Below are 15768 nucleotides of genomic sequence, written 5' to 3'. Positions count from 1 at the left end.
AAAAAAAATATTCAACAAAAATAATTTTAATTCCGTAAAAATATTTTCAATTTAGCAAAAATAAGGTGAAGTGAATAAGGCCTAAATTCATGTTATGTCAAATTATAAATGTTAGTGCAACATATGACTGAAAAAAAAAAAATCAAAAAAAATTTTAGAAAATAAAAATAAAAATAAAAAATCAAGCTTAGTCAACATAAAGGTTGAATTAAGGATCTGTTTACATTTACTGAATTGAGCTTAACTGAACTGAACTGAACTGATTGGAGATGAACTGAACTGATCGGAGCTGAACTGAAATGAGCTGAAATGAATATTTTATGAGAGGGAAATTAAGAGCTGAACTGAACTGAAATGAAATTAAGAAAATGTGAACATGCCCTAAAACAACTCACATACAAAAAAAAAAAAATACGGAGTATATAAAAGGAAAATAACTTAAGTAAGTTCATTTCGGCTTAATTTTAATTTTGATCAGTTGAGCTCTAGCTAATCGGTTTAGTTCAACTCCAATCAATTTAATTCAACTCCAATCAGTTCAGTTCCTAATTTCATTCTCTCATAAATCTATTCAAATTCAATTCAATCAAGCTCCAGCCAGTTGAGTTCCACGCACTCAATTGTTTTCAGTAAATAAAAAACAATTTGGATTTTTCTTTTACTCATTTTATTTTCTTTTTCAATTTTTCTTTTACTCATTTTATTTTCTTACAAATCAACTGCAAAATGATAGTAAATTAGTAATATGTACCCATTATTCTAGGACCGGTACCCATTATCCATGTGACAATGAATTTTCATATATATCTAATTATCAATAGGAAAAATTAATATCGCATAAGTGCATGTTGACATCACTTGTCACACCTTTCAATTAGATGATTGCTTGAATTATAATTTCGGATTCTTAAAAAAGAAAAATAAATCACAAATGGATCAGCTCATTGGCAATTTGATGATGAGTAGTCGTTTTCTTATTCTTTGTTAAAGAATAAAGACCATTTTTCTATAATAAATTGTCAAAGAAGGCATGGAACATCAAACCAAAGGATTGGTGTTCAAGCTATTCTGCCACCCGCGGAAATAACACGGCTAAGCTATTCTATATTTCTGAGGAACAATTTGGTCCCCTAATACATTTTTAAAAAAACAAAAAATTAATGCCAAATTTAAAATACACTATATTTATATATAAATAAACGAATATGCTTCGCACATATATATGTACTTTAGTGTGCACTCACTACCTAAAAATCTCCAAGAGAACATTGATTTAAAAAAAAAGAAATAACTTTTTTTTTTTTTTGAGGAATTAATAAATAAAGTAATTGAGTCCACAAACTTTAGTATAAATAGCCAAATATACATGGGATGTCAATTTGTAGTCCACATTACTACCCATCTACAAGAAATCTTCATACAAAAGTTATAGAAGGTACCATACTATATAATGGCATACGAATTAGAGATAACGTTATCATCCGCTAAGGATCTCAAGAATATCAATTGGCGTTATGGCCCCATAAGGCCGTACGTTGTGGTATGGGTTGACCCAGGTCATAAAGTTACAAGCCGGGTTGATGATGAGGGGGACACGAGTCCAGAGTGGAACCAATCACTAATTGTCCCCCTCGTCCGTCCCATTGAGGATGCCACCCTTTTTTTAGACGTGGTCCATTACTCGTCTCCCGATGAGGACACCAAGCCCCTCATCGGCTCAGCAAAGGTCGATCTTTGTAACATTGTGGACAACGTTGGTATTGGAGCTAGTGTAACACGTAGTCTCAAGCTCAAGCGTCCCTCTGGGAGGCCCCAGGGGAAGCTTGAGCTCGAGATCATGGTACGTGATCATAGATACCGTGGTCCAGATCCGTACCCTACACCCCAACACGTCGAATATAATGCCCCACCGTACCCATATGGGCAGCCTGCACCATATGGTAACCCGGGGTATGAGCAGCCCACGTACGGGTATGGGCAGCCAGCCGGGTACGGGTACGAGCAACCGGAGGAGAAAAATAAGAGCGGGTTCGGAGGAATGGGGACGGGGTTGGCAATAGGTGCAGTAGCAGGGGTGGTGGGTGGTATAGCGTTAGCTGAAGGGTTTGATCAACTAGAGGATCATATTGCAGATGAAGCTGCTGAACAAGTTGAGGATGATCTTGGTGATGAAGATGATGAATAAAGTGATTAATTAATTGAATTGAATTGGTGTATGTGCATAATGCTAAATCAATTGTGACAATTGCATTAGCTTGGTTGTTAACTTTTACTGCTTAATTAATCTGAGATGTTGAAATAATGCACTTACTAAAATGTGTATTGTGATGTTACAAAGTTTATATAAAGTTGACTTTTAAGCTCCATGAATAATTCATGAACGCAAAAGTGGCATAATGTTACAGCATGTTTCATGTTAAGTTGAAGGTTTCTTAAAATTATAATAATACTACTTTATTTTTGCTTATTCATCAAAGTGAGTAGTAGATGACTTGGATTTATAACTTCTTGGATTTTATGTTACATGAAGCCATAAACTATGTTTGATTTTTCAAATATTAGTTGTTAATAACGTAACATTATCAATGGAACCATTGTTCACCAAAAAGCAGTAACAAGCCCAAACATCATTGTATTTAAGCTGATACACCCCCATGCGACCTTTTTTGTTTCAACATTTAAGTCCAAAATTATCCAAAAAGAAAGGCTATAATCCACACTTTTGGAGTAAATTTGGAGGTTTTAGGACCCGATATTGTAAAATCTCAAGATTGTAGGGATTGCATCTCGTAATCATATACTTCATAACATTTATTTGGAATGATATATGATGTAGTTGGTCATTTAGGGCCTATTATGATTTATTGAACTGAGCTGATTAGAGCTGAACTGAACTGGAAAATTAGAAACTGAACTGAAATTAAGCCAAAGACAACAGACCCTTAAAGGTGGGTATCTTAAGAGAGTTGCCACAATTTTTGTTACAAAATAAATTATGACCTTTAATCACACTTTTTTCAATACTCCCTAATAAAAGAATCATTAGAAAAAGAGGAATTGATAACGAAATCAAAGTATACTCCTTATTGCATTAAATTTGGCTTTGTTATCTTCAACTTATTTGGCTTAGTAATTTTTATTTTTTTTAACATTTTTTTTTGAGGTTTTTTTAGGAAAATGTTATACATAGCCCTTAGGGTTACATATAAGCATTAAATTTACAATTAAAAATCGTAAAAAAATTAAGAAGTCATCAAAATATAAACACTAATAACACTGATTTATGCGTGTTTATGTCATAAATTCCTAATTTTATACAATTTACAAGAGCATATTTAATGCTTATATATACTCCGTAGCCCCATATAACATTACCCTTTTTTTTTTTTAATGTCATTAACCTTACACATCTAAACAAATCTTCTATAGTGCTCAGAAGTCCAAATCTCAAAAGGTTGGAAATTCAATAATTCATCCTAATATGGCCCATTCTAGACCCATGAAAAACGACCAAATCCAAGTCTAGAAAAGAAAACGAAGCCCAATAAGGGCACAATTGTCCTCTTACCCCAAAATGTCAAAACCTGAAAACCCTAAACCCTAAAATCAAACTCACTACCTCCTTTATAACATTCTCTAAACCCCAAGTCGTCTTCTCCACTCTCTTTCCTCCATTCTCCTTAAACCCTAATTTTCTCTGCAATCTTGCTTACTCAAAGATGGCACCACCAGGAAGAGGAGGTAAATCACATTTCCCCAATTCATTGTTCTACTAATTTAATTTTCCCGATTTTTATATTTTCTGATAATAATGAGTTATAATTATTGTGTTACAGGAAGAGGTGGATTCGGCGGAAGAGGCGGCCGAGGCGGCGGCGGCGGTGGCCGAGGAATGGGTGCGCGTGGTGGAATAATGAAGCCGAGAGGAGGTGGTCGAGGTGACAGAGGTGGTCGTGGAAGAGGCGGAGGTCGTGGTGGAGGAGGAAGAGGTGGAGGGATGAAGGGTGGAAGTAAAGTGATAGTTGAGCAACATAGACATAAGGGTGTGTTTATTGCTAAGGGTAAAGAAGATGCTCTTGTTACTAAGAATATGGTTCCTGGTGATTCTGTTTACAATGAGAAGAGAATCTCTGTTCCGGTAATTGTTCTTTCTTCCTCTAATTTTGATTTCTTTCTGGATATGAAACTATGTATTATGTTTTAATGATGATTATATTTGATTATGGACACCAAATTATATGTTATGTTTTAATCATGGTTTATGATATGTATGGTTTGTTTGGGTATTTTTTTTTAATGAGGAGATAGGTTGCTGCTTAATTTTTATGTTAATGTTTTATTGATTGTAAAAGTTGTTTGCCTTTTGATTCATTTTGTAAAACTTTTGAATGATTTGTTTTGGTGGTGGTTCTGTACTAATGTTAAATTTGTTGATTGTTGGTTGAGTTACGTTTGATAATGTGGTACAATTTGTTTATGGGTTATATTGTTCGTGTTTTGAATCGTTGTTTTTTCATTACAGCAAGAAGATGGAACAAAGGTTGAATACAGGGTTTGGAATCCCTTTAGGTCAAAGTTGGCAGCTGCCATTCTTGGTGGTGTTGACAATATTTGGATTGTAAGTATTTGATTTTTGGGAGTTTTGTAAAAAGCTAATTACTTTGGTGTGCAATGTATATTGACTGATGTAACTTCAATTTGTATATGATTGCAGCAACCTGGTGCCAAAGTCTTGTATTTGGGTGCTGCTTCCGGAACAACAGTATCCCATGTGTCTGATCTTGTTGGCCCTGTAAGTGGATTGTCGAACATCGAATGTTTAAGCTAGATGTTTGCTTATTTTAGAGTTGGATTTGAGCAATTTATTCTCTTTGCAGGAGGGTGTTGTCTATGCAGTTGAATTTTCACACAGAAGTGGTAGAGATTTGGTTAACATGGCAAAGAAAAGAACTAATGTTATCCCCATCATCGAAGATGCTAGGCATCCAGCCAAATACAGGATGTTGGTTGGCATGGTTGATGTCATCTTTTCTGATGTTGCTCAGCCTGATCAGGTCTTGATTTCTTTTATTGATCTAGCTTGGCGTTGTGCTGAATAATTAACTTCTCGTTGTTTACCTTGTTTTCTATTATAGCTGCCTTCTTCTTCATGCTAATATTTTTGCTAATCTTTCGGCGCAAATTGACATTTTTGTTTTCTTTTTTTACCTTGTCCTTGTTCTATAGCTGTAGTGGTTTCTGGTGATATTTATACTTGACTCATTTTCAATACAAATATTATTTGGTGTGGCAGTGTCATTTTGGGTGTGTTGATTTATTTCTAACTAAATCAATGCTTCAAATTTCTGACTTGTTTTTAAAAGCTATCTTCCAAGTTTGTTGTTTTTGGAGTTCTTTTTTCCTTTTGCGTTTATCGCTTATCATAAAATCATGCATATGATGAGTTTATCGGATTCCCCTTCAAGACTTACTGGGTGATGTAAACTCCGATTATCTGATGCAACCTTTTTTAAATCATGAAATTTTTTCCAAACCTTTGCACTAGCTTGCACTAGCAATTAATGGTTGATGTTAATTAGACTAAGTATCTGATGAGTTTATCGGATTCCCCTTCAAGACTTACTGGGTGATGTAAACTCCGATTATCTGATGCGCCAAAATATATTTAATTATTTTGCATTTTTGAATTTTGTTAAATGGCTTGTTTTTGTCTGGATCTATTTTATCACTTGCTGTTTTTGTTTTCTTCACTTATGAGACTCAGTTGTTGATGTTAAACTCCAAGTATCTGTTTTGTCAAATTGTTGTTTGTGTTTCATAGTGATTTTGTTCTATAAATCAACATGTTTTTTTTGTACCACTTAATGTTTCACTTATTGCTTCTTCTTTATTTTTCAAACATTTTACTTGTGATCAGTAGAGTAATCAGAAATAACCTGCTCGTAAGCTGTTGCTACTTGTGGACTTGTGGTGTAGTTGTGTACAGTATTAATGTACAAGTTTGATTTTGAGGTGATAGTGTAATGGTCATATTGGTGCAACCATAAGTATTTGATGTCCTACCTTGAGGAGATTAAATGGGAACTCGATCCTTTTACATCCCTAGTTTAATACTTGGTGCCATATATTTATGATGCCTTTTCTCACTTTTTTTGTACCATGATATTCTTGATGGGTTGTTATGACATTCAAATTCATTCTGAAATGCTTACTTGTTTTCCTTTGTGTTTATAAAATTCCCTCCTACAAATATCTGTTTTGGGATGGGAGTGTAATTACATTTGTTACTGCTTGAATGAAATAAGTGTGCTCTCTTTTCTGACTTCATTTCTATGAAGAGTTCAAATTGTGTTACTATGTACTGTTATTTCCTCATGAAGCTTATGATCTACTTGTATATTTGTGTTGAGAAATATGTTTCTCTTTCTAATTTGTGCTTGGAAAATAAAGTCTTTTCTTATGTGCTGTTTATTTCCCGTCGTATTTTTTCCTACGTCTCGTGTCCTTATCGACCATGCTCTATACACGAGCCCCCTTCCTAATTGATTTCCAGAATATTTGGAATGCAACTGTAATTGAGTTCATACTAGTCTTTTAATTGTGGAATTGAACTATATATCTCCCGAAAACAGCTTTTTAAGGTCTTGTGGTGGTGAGTTATCACCAACTCTTCATGCTTTTATGATTCCAGCATTGTTGAGTTGAAGTGAACCAATGTTGTTGCTTGTCCTTATGGCACTCTGTTTTTCTTTCATACAGGCTAGGATTTTGGCACTCAATGCAACATATTTCTTGAAAGCGGGTGGCCACTTTGTTATTTCCATCAAGGTTTGTCATTGTTCTTTGTAGAGCTGGTTTGGTCCCATGTATGATTTATCCTCGTTTCTCAATATAATGGATTTGGTTTTGAATATTGCAGGCTAACTGTATTGATTCAACAAGTCCTGCCGAGGCAGTTTTTGCTGCGGAAGTGAAGAAGCTACAACAAGAGCAATTCAAACCCATGGAGCAAGTCACTCTTGAGCCATTTGAGCGTGACCATGCTTGTGTTGTTGGTGCTTACCGTGTGCCCAAGAAGCAGAAGGCCGAGAAGTAGAAAACTGTAGTTCTTTTATCACCCAAAGTATTAGTATAGGCCGTGACTATGGTCAACTTCTTGTACAACTTAGTGTTACCTATGAATCATGTGAGATACATTGTCCAAGCTTTTTGTGTTAATGTAGTTGGATCATAGAATTTTTGCTATCAGTGTTTTTTTTATTTTTCTCCTGTGGTTTTTGAATGCATCATTATATTTTATGAATTGTGTAATGTTGTTGAAATATGTGGGATCCCAGAAATTATGCATCTGACCTCTTTGAACTCTGAATGTGATTATTGATTCTGTAGTAGGATCATATTCATTCACTGTGTTATTTTAGTGTTCCTTCTCTTGAATCATAAAGATTAATTGAATCATAAAGATTCTGTTAGACTAATTTACACGAACAGTTGAAATATAAGCCCAAACTCTCTTCATTAAAAAGCCCCAAAATTATCAGTCTTTCGAGTCAAGTATAAAAGTCAAAGGTGAATGTCCTAACCGTCAATGGCATTTGAGATGGTTAGAGTGAGGGATAGGTGAAGTGGTTAAAGTTTTCTTCTAGGAAATCTTGAGATCAATTTCGTCATCTTCCCCAAAAAAATCCTAAAGTGCATTCAATTTTACTATTTGGTCACAACTAGTCAAATCGTATTTATATGCAAGTAATACTTAATATTAAGATCAAAGTGTTATTAAACCATCAAGCTAAGGAATACACCTTGAGTCCTTGACTATACCCAAAACAACCTCTCAGTCTCTTAGCACTCTTGCGGTCTTGCCTTACTATATTTTGGCTTTTACTTTATTTATCTGCTAATGCTTCACTTCTCAGTTCAATAAAGAAGCTAACGTAGACTATGTATAGCTGTCAATTCGGGTAAATGGGTCGGGTTTGGGTCCGGTAAGAGTGGGTCGGGTCAACTTAGGTCGTGTCAATTTAAATTAATTCCATAACCTATGCGGGTCGGGTTTGGATTGGTTCATGCTTGAGTCGGGTCACGTCGGGTCATACTTCTTATCGGGTTTGGATCGCGTTAAGGTTAGGTTAATAACAGGTCGAGTTACATTCAGGTCGAGTGTGAACAAATAGGTCGGATTTAATTCGGGTTAAAACGGGTTAGGGTAATTCTCGGATTGGAGTTGGGTTCGGTTCAAGTCAATAATTTGCGGGTTAGAATCAGGTCAGGTCATTCTCGGGTTTGAGTCGGGTTCGGTTCAAGTCAATCATTTGCGGATTATAATTAGGTCGGGTCATTTTCAAGTTGGGTCATTCCCGGGTTCAAGTCCGGTTCGGTTCAAGTCAATAATTAGCGGGTTATAATCAGGTTGGGTCATTTCCAAGTCGGGTCATTCTCGGATTCAAGTCGGGTTATGTCAAGTCAATAATTTGCAGGTTACAATCAGGTCAGGTCATTTCCAAGTCAGGTCATATTCGAATTAAACTAACTATAAATAGATAATTATCATTTTTATCAAGCTAATTATTTCCTTTGACTATAATATATATGGCAATATACTGGGGAACTATAGTCTATAATTTAGGAAGATAATTATCTCCTTTGACCCATACAACAAATATATACTATATTTAACTCTTAAATTTGAGGATGATGCTCCTTTCTTTTGCTGGCCTGGACCGACTTGGTCCCCCAAGACAAAATGCTTTGATCAACAATAATAAGGTGGTCTAGATTGCATTTAAGGTGATTTGAAATCGGGTCAGAACAATTTGGGTTGAATTTAGTTCAGGTAAATAACAAGTCGTGTTAATTTCGAGTCGGATTAGTAACATATTAGGTTGAATTTTTGGGTTGGGTAAGTAATAGGTATGGTAAAATTCGAGTCAAGTCAATAACAATTTGGATTGAATTCGGGTCAGGTCAATAACAAGTCGGGTTGATTTCAGGTCAGGTTTGTAACATGTTGGGTTAATTTCGAGTCGGGTTAGGAACCGATCGGGTTGAATTCAAATAAGGTTAGTAACAAGTCGGGTTAAATTCGGGTGTTTTGACAGGTTAAAACGGGTTTGAGTCAATTTATGTTCAAGTGAGTTCGGTGCAAGTTAATTAAATTGGCCGTTATAAACCGATAAATCGGTGCAAGTTGTAAACCGGTAAATTGGCCATTTAAAAGCAAATTGAATGGTCCCACACACTAGATTGGACTCCGAATGGTACTAAGGACAATGGTAAACATTTCGACAATTTTTATTTCCGAGCGAAAAAAAGTCAAAAAATTCCAAAATTAAAGGCTAATATCCACTTTTTTTGAGAAATTTTGGAGATTTCGGGGCCAGGTGTCGAAAATTCTTGAAATTCTATGGGATACATCTCGGGGTCATATAATGCCGTTTGGAACCATATATGATCATTATTTGTTGTCATAAATGTTCGTGGTAGGTTTGAATTAATGAAATCGGTGCAAGTTGTAAACCAGTAAATTGGTAGTTTAAAGACAAATTATATGGTTCCACCCACCCAATTGGACTACCGGAAGGTATTAGGGACCATGGGAAAATTTTTGGCAATTTTTGTTTCCGGGTGAAAAAAAGTCAAAAAATTTCCTAAATTGAAGGCTAATTCACGCTTTTTGAGAAATTTCGAAGTTTCGGGGCTAGGTGTCGAAAAGAAATAAGATTTTATTAGATACATCTCGTGGTCATATAATGGCGTTTGAAACCATAAATGACCATTATATGTTGTCATAAATGTTCGTGGTAGGGTTGAGTCAATGAAATAAGTACAAGTTGTAAATCGATAAATTGGCCGTTTAAATGCAAATTAGATGGTTCCACCCACCCAATTGGACTCCGGAGGGTATTAAGGACCATGAAAAAAATTTCATCAATTTTTATTTTCGGGCGAAAAAAAGTTAAAAATTCCAAAAGTGAATGATAATATCCACGCGTTTTGAGAATTTTTGAGGTTTCGGAGCCCGATGTCGAAAATTCTTTAAATTCTAAGGGATACCTCTTGGGGGCCTATAACGCCGTTTGGAATCATATATGATCATTATACGTTTTCATAAATGTTCATGGTAGGCTTGAATTAATGAAATCGGTGCAAGTTTTAAACCCGTAAATTGGTTGGTTAAAGGCAAATTGGATGGTTCCACCCACCCAATTGGACTCCCGAAGAAAATTAGGGCCATTATAAACATTTCAGCAATATTTTTTTCGGGGCAAAAAAAAGTCAAAAAATTCCTAAATTCGAAGGCTAATATCCACGCTTTTTGAGAAATTTCGAAGGTTTTGGGCCATGTGTCGAGAAGAAATGAGATTTTATTAGATACATCTCGGGGTCATATAATGACGTTTGAAGCCATTTATGACCATTATATGTTGTCAATTGAAGCCATTCTTGTTAGGCTTGAGTTAATGAAATAAGTGCAAGTTGTAAATCGGTAAATTGGATGTTTAAATGAAAATTGGATGGTTCCACCCACCCAATTGGAATACCGGAGGGTATTAGGGACCATGGTAAACATTTCGGAAATTTTTATTTTCGGGCAAAAAAAAGTTAAAAAATTCCAAAATTGAAGGATAATATCCACGAGTTTTGAGAAATTTCTTAGGTTTCGGGGCCTGGTGTCGAAAAGCTTTAAAATTTTAGGGGATACATCTCGGGGTCATATAATACTATTTTAAACCATAAATGATCATTATATGTTGTCATAAATGTTCTTGGTAGGCTTGAGTTAATGAAATCGGTGTAAGTTGCAAACCAGTAAATTCGCCATTTAAAGGCAAATTGGATGTTTCCACCCACCTAATTGGTCTCCCAGATTGTATTAGGGACCATGGTAAATATTTCGGCAATTTTTATTTACAGGCGAAAAATAGTCAAAAATTCCAAAATTGAAAGCTAATATCCACACATTTTTAGATGGTGAACCAAGTTTAAGGATGACTACTGTTGAATTTCATTAGACTTCAGTAAGTATGGTGATGAGATGTGATAAACATCATAAAAAGTTAATAATCCTATAGATTTCTATCATGTAGGATATAATCCTATCCCATAACAAGTTAACATTTTTTTTATCACATTATTTATACTATCAAATAAGATTATTAAATCAACCTTAATACTTATGCAAATTAAGTGTTTAGTAGGCTTATTTTATTATTAAAGTTAATCATCTTTTTTGATAGCCTTTTTCTTGTATGAATGTAATTTGATGAATTATTGTCAAGCAGATCACTGCAATCAGTTCAGATACAGAGAAAAAAATCGATTCGAGGTAGATTTAGGCCTTAGATGATTGCTTTCCTAGTATGTAACCATTTTTCACCTATATAATGGAGCTATGAATTCAATGAAAAGTGCAAACTTTTTTCAAATCTTTCTTCTTTCTAGCTGTTAATCTTCAAATATGACAGCAACCAAACCCCTCTCCTCCTCGGCCTCTGCCTCTGCCTCTGCCTCGGCCTCTTCCTCCTCTTCTTGTTCCTCTGAATCCGGTACTGATTGGTCAAGTCTCCCTCGAGACTTGCTTTACATTATTCTAAACAAGCTCCTACTTCTCTCTGACATGATTATGTTTAGTAGTGTATGTACTAATTGGCATTCAGTTGCAAAAGACGCGTTACAAAAGTTCAAACTCTGTCCTAACATGTACTTCAATCGAAATTTTCCTTTGTTACTTTTACCATGTACAGAGAACAATGACTTCATCCGAAGTTTATACAGCATCAATAAAAGTGAGGTTTATGATCTTCAGCTCCGAGTTCCTTCCAATAAAAGAATCTTCGGCTCCTCTCATGGTTGGCTGATCACCCTCGATGAGGACTCTTTCGAGGTAATCCTCATTAACCCTTTTTATTTTAGTAGTATCAGCAATGGAATAATTCGTATTCCTCAGTTTTCTGCTGCTTCAGAAATGCAAAAAGAACATGGTAATTATGGTTTTAATTCCGAGTATTTTATATGTAAAGCTGTTTTATCCTCTGATCCTGTTTCGTGTCCAAACAATTTTGTATTAATGGTTATCTATGGTGAGATGAAAATGTTGGCCTATTGGAAGCCAGGTGCCGAAAATTGGACATATATTGCTTGGTCTCTCCCTATGTTCTTGGACATTATCTATGTAGAAGATCGATTTCTAGCAGTCAATACCTTAGGACAAGTTTACTCGTGTAAGCTCGATGATGAGGCCTACCCTCCTTATAACTTGCAAATGGTAAGTGCTCCGCAATTTGGTCTCTTAGGAACATTTTGTCGAAGGTACATTGTAGAATTACCAAATAAAGTTGTGTTACAAGTTATAAGGATGTTAAAGACTAGTAGGATGTGTGCCTTAACTAGTCCGATTTTTACAATTGGCTTCTTCATATTCGAGAATAAGGTGGATGAAGATGGTGAAAGTCTTTGGATTTTAGTTACGAACTTGAATGATGGTGCATTGTTTTTAGGAGATAATCATTCTCTTTATGTTACGGCTTCTAAATACCCTGGATGTAGAGCAAATTCAATCTATTTCACAGATGATTACCATGATACGGATGCTATGCTGCTCAATCCGTACCAGTTTACTGGCCCTCTTGACATTGGTATGTATCGATTGGATGATAAAACTGTCGAGAGATTGGACATTCCTCTTCTGGAGAAATATCACATGCCTCCACCAGTTTGGATCCTCCCAACTGTCTAGTGAAATATCCGCTTATAAAAAGATTAAATTCGTGTTTTCTTGTAATAATAAAGATGTCATTTTATTGAAGTTATATAAACATTTAGTCATATAGTTGATGTTAACATTAGTCTGTAATTATATCATCTAGTTCTTTCAAGTTGTCGTGCTATAAAATTGTTCGCAATATTATCATTTGCTAGAATGCTAGCCATTTAGTTCTGTATATATCTTAAGAATCTGTCTCATTATTGATGGGTTATTTTGTGTTGATCTCAACTGATTCGAACTGCAACGTGTAAAATGTTTTGACCAAGATTTCGAATGGAATAAATGAGTTCTGATATACTTCCATATATATAACATATTTTCTACCTTATTAAGCTTATATAATGCATCTGCTTAGTGTGAATGAAATCATAGTAACAAGTGTTGAGAAAACATAAATGTGATGCTAATACTGCAATGTTCACACTTTGTAACAACTAGTGTATCATAGGAGATATTCCATAAGAAATTAGTAAAAAAAAAAAAAAATATCAAGCACTTAATTCCATAGAAGTAGACTTGAGATGTACTTGTGCTGATTCTTAACAAATAAGCATTGCATATCGGTTACAAATTTACAACTATTAGTAAGGAAATACACGATAACATACACTTCTAAATCGAATGCATCTTAGTGAACTGATCTTTCCTTAGGAAAAGTTCGGTATTAGGTTAGCCTAACGGTACGTGCATGTTAATAAAACTAATTCGTAAGAAAATTTGATTTACGTAACAACAATTTTAATCAAGTGATTATTAAGCATGTACCGTAATATTATTTGCTGTTGCTTACGATGTAAATTCATTAGTAAGCATTTTTTTTTTTTTTTTTTTTTGGTATATATATGTGTGTTTTTTCTATGTCCTGTACTTATTTTTAGTCTTTTATTTTCAAAGCACATTCTAGCAATGGATTCTTCTCAAAACTCTTCCTCATTTTCTTCTGAAATGCCCGATTGGGCTATAATGGCTGAAGATGTGCTTCTGCTGATCCTAAGCCATCTTCTGCTGTCAGATATCATTTCCTTTGGGTGTGTCTGCAGCAGCTGGTATTCTGTCTCTAAACGCAAACTCAAATTACTCAACATCACTCCCAAAATGTCCTTCAGAAGACGCGCTCCTATGCTTCTGATACCAACAGATGACAGCAATGAGAATTCGCGCAATCTCTATAGCCTTCCTAAAGGAGAAGTTTATGATCTGAAGTTATCAGTACCTGTCAATAGCAGGTGCATTGGCTCTTCTCATGGCTGGCTTATCTATATCGATAGTCTGTCTTTCGTGATAACTTTATACAATCCGTTCTACTTTGGATTTAGCAAGGGAACCATCAAACTCCCTGCATTTCTGCCTGCAGGAAAAATCAATGACAGTAAGATGGCCATCATTCAACGCGATTTCTATACTGATTTATTCATCAGTAAGGCTATACTGTCAGCCGATCCTTCTTCCTGTTCTGATTTCATTGTGATGGCGATTCACAACGAAAGAAAAGGCTTGGCTTATTACAAGGCAGGGGAGGATGCAACTTGGACATACGTCCATGATCACCCAAATGGATCTCCCTTCTATGATATCATGTATTATCTAGGCCACTCTTTTGTTGCACTCAATAACAAGGGTGAGGCTTACATATGTAATGTGAATTCCAACAGCAAGACTTGCCAGGTGATGACTGAGGCTGTTGTAGCCACGCTTGCAGAAACAACGCGAAGATACATTGTGAAATTAGATGATGGATCCACCATCCTGCAAGCAATAAGGATGGTGCAGACTCTGACTAATCCTGATGGTACGCCTTTTGTAGACACCGTCTGTTTTCTGATGTACCAGTTGGTGAATCAATTTCAATGGATGATGGTTCACAACATCGGCGAGGGTGCATTGTTCTTGGGAGATGACAGCTCATTCTATGTCAAAGCTGCTGATTTTCCTGAAGTCACTCCTAATTCCATTTACTTCACTGATGATTACCCTGATGGTAGCACTATGAATCGTCGCCTTTATCAGTACCATGGCCACCACGACAGTGGTATATATGTGATATGGAAGAAAGTAGTCCTGTATAATTATATACCGTCTCCTGAACCTGAGAATATCCCTTCCCCTCTCCCTGTCTGGATCCACCCCACCATATAGGTGGAAGATTTGTGTTGTTTTCCATAATGAATTTGCAAGAGTAAAAGATATCGGCTTTTTATAGTATTTGATCTCCATTTTTCAATGTTTGTTTTGTGCATAAATCTTCATGATTCTGATATACAATCTTTATTGATTGTATTGTGACACGAATTGCACCATTTGTTTGTTAAAAAAAAAAAAAAAAAAAAAAAAAAAAAAAAAAAAAAATGGGTGGAAAATGTCAGAAGTGGGATTTGAACCCACGCCCTCGTTAGAAGACCAGAACTTGAGTCTGGCGCCTTAGACCACTCGGCCATCCTGACTTAGTGCTGATTACATCAACTTTATTATATCCATAGTTTTATATAAAATAAATTGGAACACTAGTTAAGCACCTTCCTAGCAATGATAAGCCTTGAGTAGTTTTGTATTTCTTCTTGTTAAAATATTATTGAATTATTCCTTAATGTTCCTAGTGTCGGATTTAGTACGTGCAGAAAAAATATGAATATTTACTACAGAGTATTAAGTTTTTTTTTTTTTTTTTTTTTTTGAGGAAACTACAAAGTATTAAGTTAATCATATAGTAAATAATACGGAGTAGCTTTTAAAATTTATTCATTGATATTCGATTGTAATTCTCCCAAGTTATGGCATTTACTTTGTACCATGTTTCTGATAGAGTATAAAAACATATTCCTAGGTCTCAATCATCAGTTTAAGCTTTTGGTTGAGTTGGTCCTTTAACAGTTTCTCCTCAAGTGTTCAATAATTACCCTAATTCACTGAATTACTGATGGATATTGCTATTTATAATTTTGGACTACACCGTGATTATTAATGTGCACAGAACACTAAACATTACTCGTTCAATAATCAGTTTC

The 15768-nt window shown here is 35.2% G+C and overlaps 4 protein-coding genes and 1 non-coding gene across 5 annotated transcripts; 4 read left to right on the top strand and 1 right to left on the bottom strand.

The window, feature by feature from the left end:
* Positions 1–1336: 1336 nt before the first annotated feature.
* Positions 1337–2381, top strand: LOC110729615 (protein SRC2-like). Its single transcript, XM_021909367.1, has one exon. It carries the CDS (start codon positions 1451–1453, stop codon positions 2183–2185), a length of 735 nt encoding a protein of 244 aa, XP_021765059.1. The 5' UTR covers positions 1337–1450; the 3' UTR covers positions 2186–2381.
* Positions 2382–3584: 1203 nt separating this feature from the next.
* On the top strand, positions 3585–7365 carry LOC110729614 (mediator of RNA polymerase II transcription subunit 36a-like). The gene is made up of 7 exons (XM_021909366.1): positions 3585–3741; positions 3837–4138; positions 4523–4618; positions 4715–4792; positions 4878–5054; positions 6760–6828; positions 6920–7365. Exons 1-7 carry the CDS (start codon positions 3720–3722, stop codon positions 7094–7096), a joined length of 921 nt encoding a protein of 306 aa, XP_021765058.1. The 5' UTR covers positions 3585–3719; the 3' UTR covers positions 7097–7365.
* Positions 7366–11458: 4093 nt separating this feature from the next.
* On the top strand, positions 11459–12736 carry LOC110729482 (F-box protein At2g26160-like). Its single transcript, XM_021909215.1, has one exon. The coding sequence runs from the start codon at positions 11459–11461 to the stop codon at positions 12734–12736; it is 1278 nt and encodes a 425-aa protein (XP_021764907.1).
* Positions 12737–13672: 936 nt separating this feature from the next.
* Positions 13673–14902, top strand: LOC110729481. The gene has a single exon (XM_021909214.1). The coding sequence runs from the start codon at positions 13673–13675 to the stop codon at positions 14900–14902; it is 1230 nt and encodes a 409-aa protein (XP_021764906.1).
* Positions 14903–15123: 221 nt separating this feature from the next.
* TRNAL-CAA lies at positions 15124–15207 on the bottom strand. The gene has a single exon. It is a non-coding gene; the product is annotated as a tRNA-Leu (tRNA).
* Positions 15208–15768: the final 561 nt, after the last annotated feature.

This window comes from Chenopodium quinoa, unplaced genomic scaffold (genome assembly GCF_001683475.1).
Source record: "Chenopodium quinoa cultivar QQ74 unplaced genomic scaffold, ASM168347v1, whole genome shotgun sequence".
Taxonomy (NCBI): domain Eukaryota; kingdom Viridiplantae; phylum Streptophyta; class Magnoliopsida; order Caryophyllales; family Amaranthaceae; genus Chenopodium; species Chenopodium quinoa.
This window is presented reverse-complemented; position numbering and strand designations above follow the sequence as displayed.

Bases quoted from the DNA above. Each gene is read 5' to 3' on its own strand.
- LOC110729614 (XM_021909366.1), top strand. From the start codon at position 3,720: ATGGCACCACCAGGAAGAGGAG. The intron at 5,055-6,759 runs GTCTTGATTTCT...TCTTTCATACAG, and splicing joins ATGTTGCTCAGCCTGATCAG to GCTAGGATTTTGGCACTCAA. The intron at 6,829-6,919 runs GTTTGTCATTGT...TGAATATTGCAG, and splicing joins ACTTTGTTATTTCCATCAAG to GCTAACTGTATTGATTCAAC.
- LOC110729482 (XM_021909215.1), top strand. From the start codon at position 11,459: ATGACAGCAACCAAACCCCTCTCCTCCTCGGCCTCTGCCTCTGCCTCT.
- LOC110729481 (XM_021909214.1), top strand. From the start codon at position 13,673: ATGGATTCTTCTCAAAACTCTTCCTCATTTTCTTCTGAAATGCCCGAT.
- LOC110729615 (XM_021909367.1), top strand. From the start codon at position 1,451: ATGGCATACGAATTAGAGATAACGTTATCATCCGCTAAGGATCTCAAG.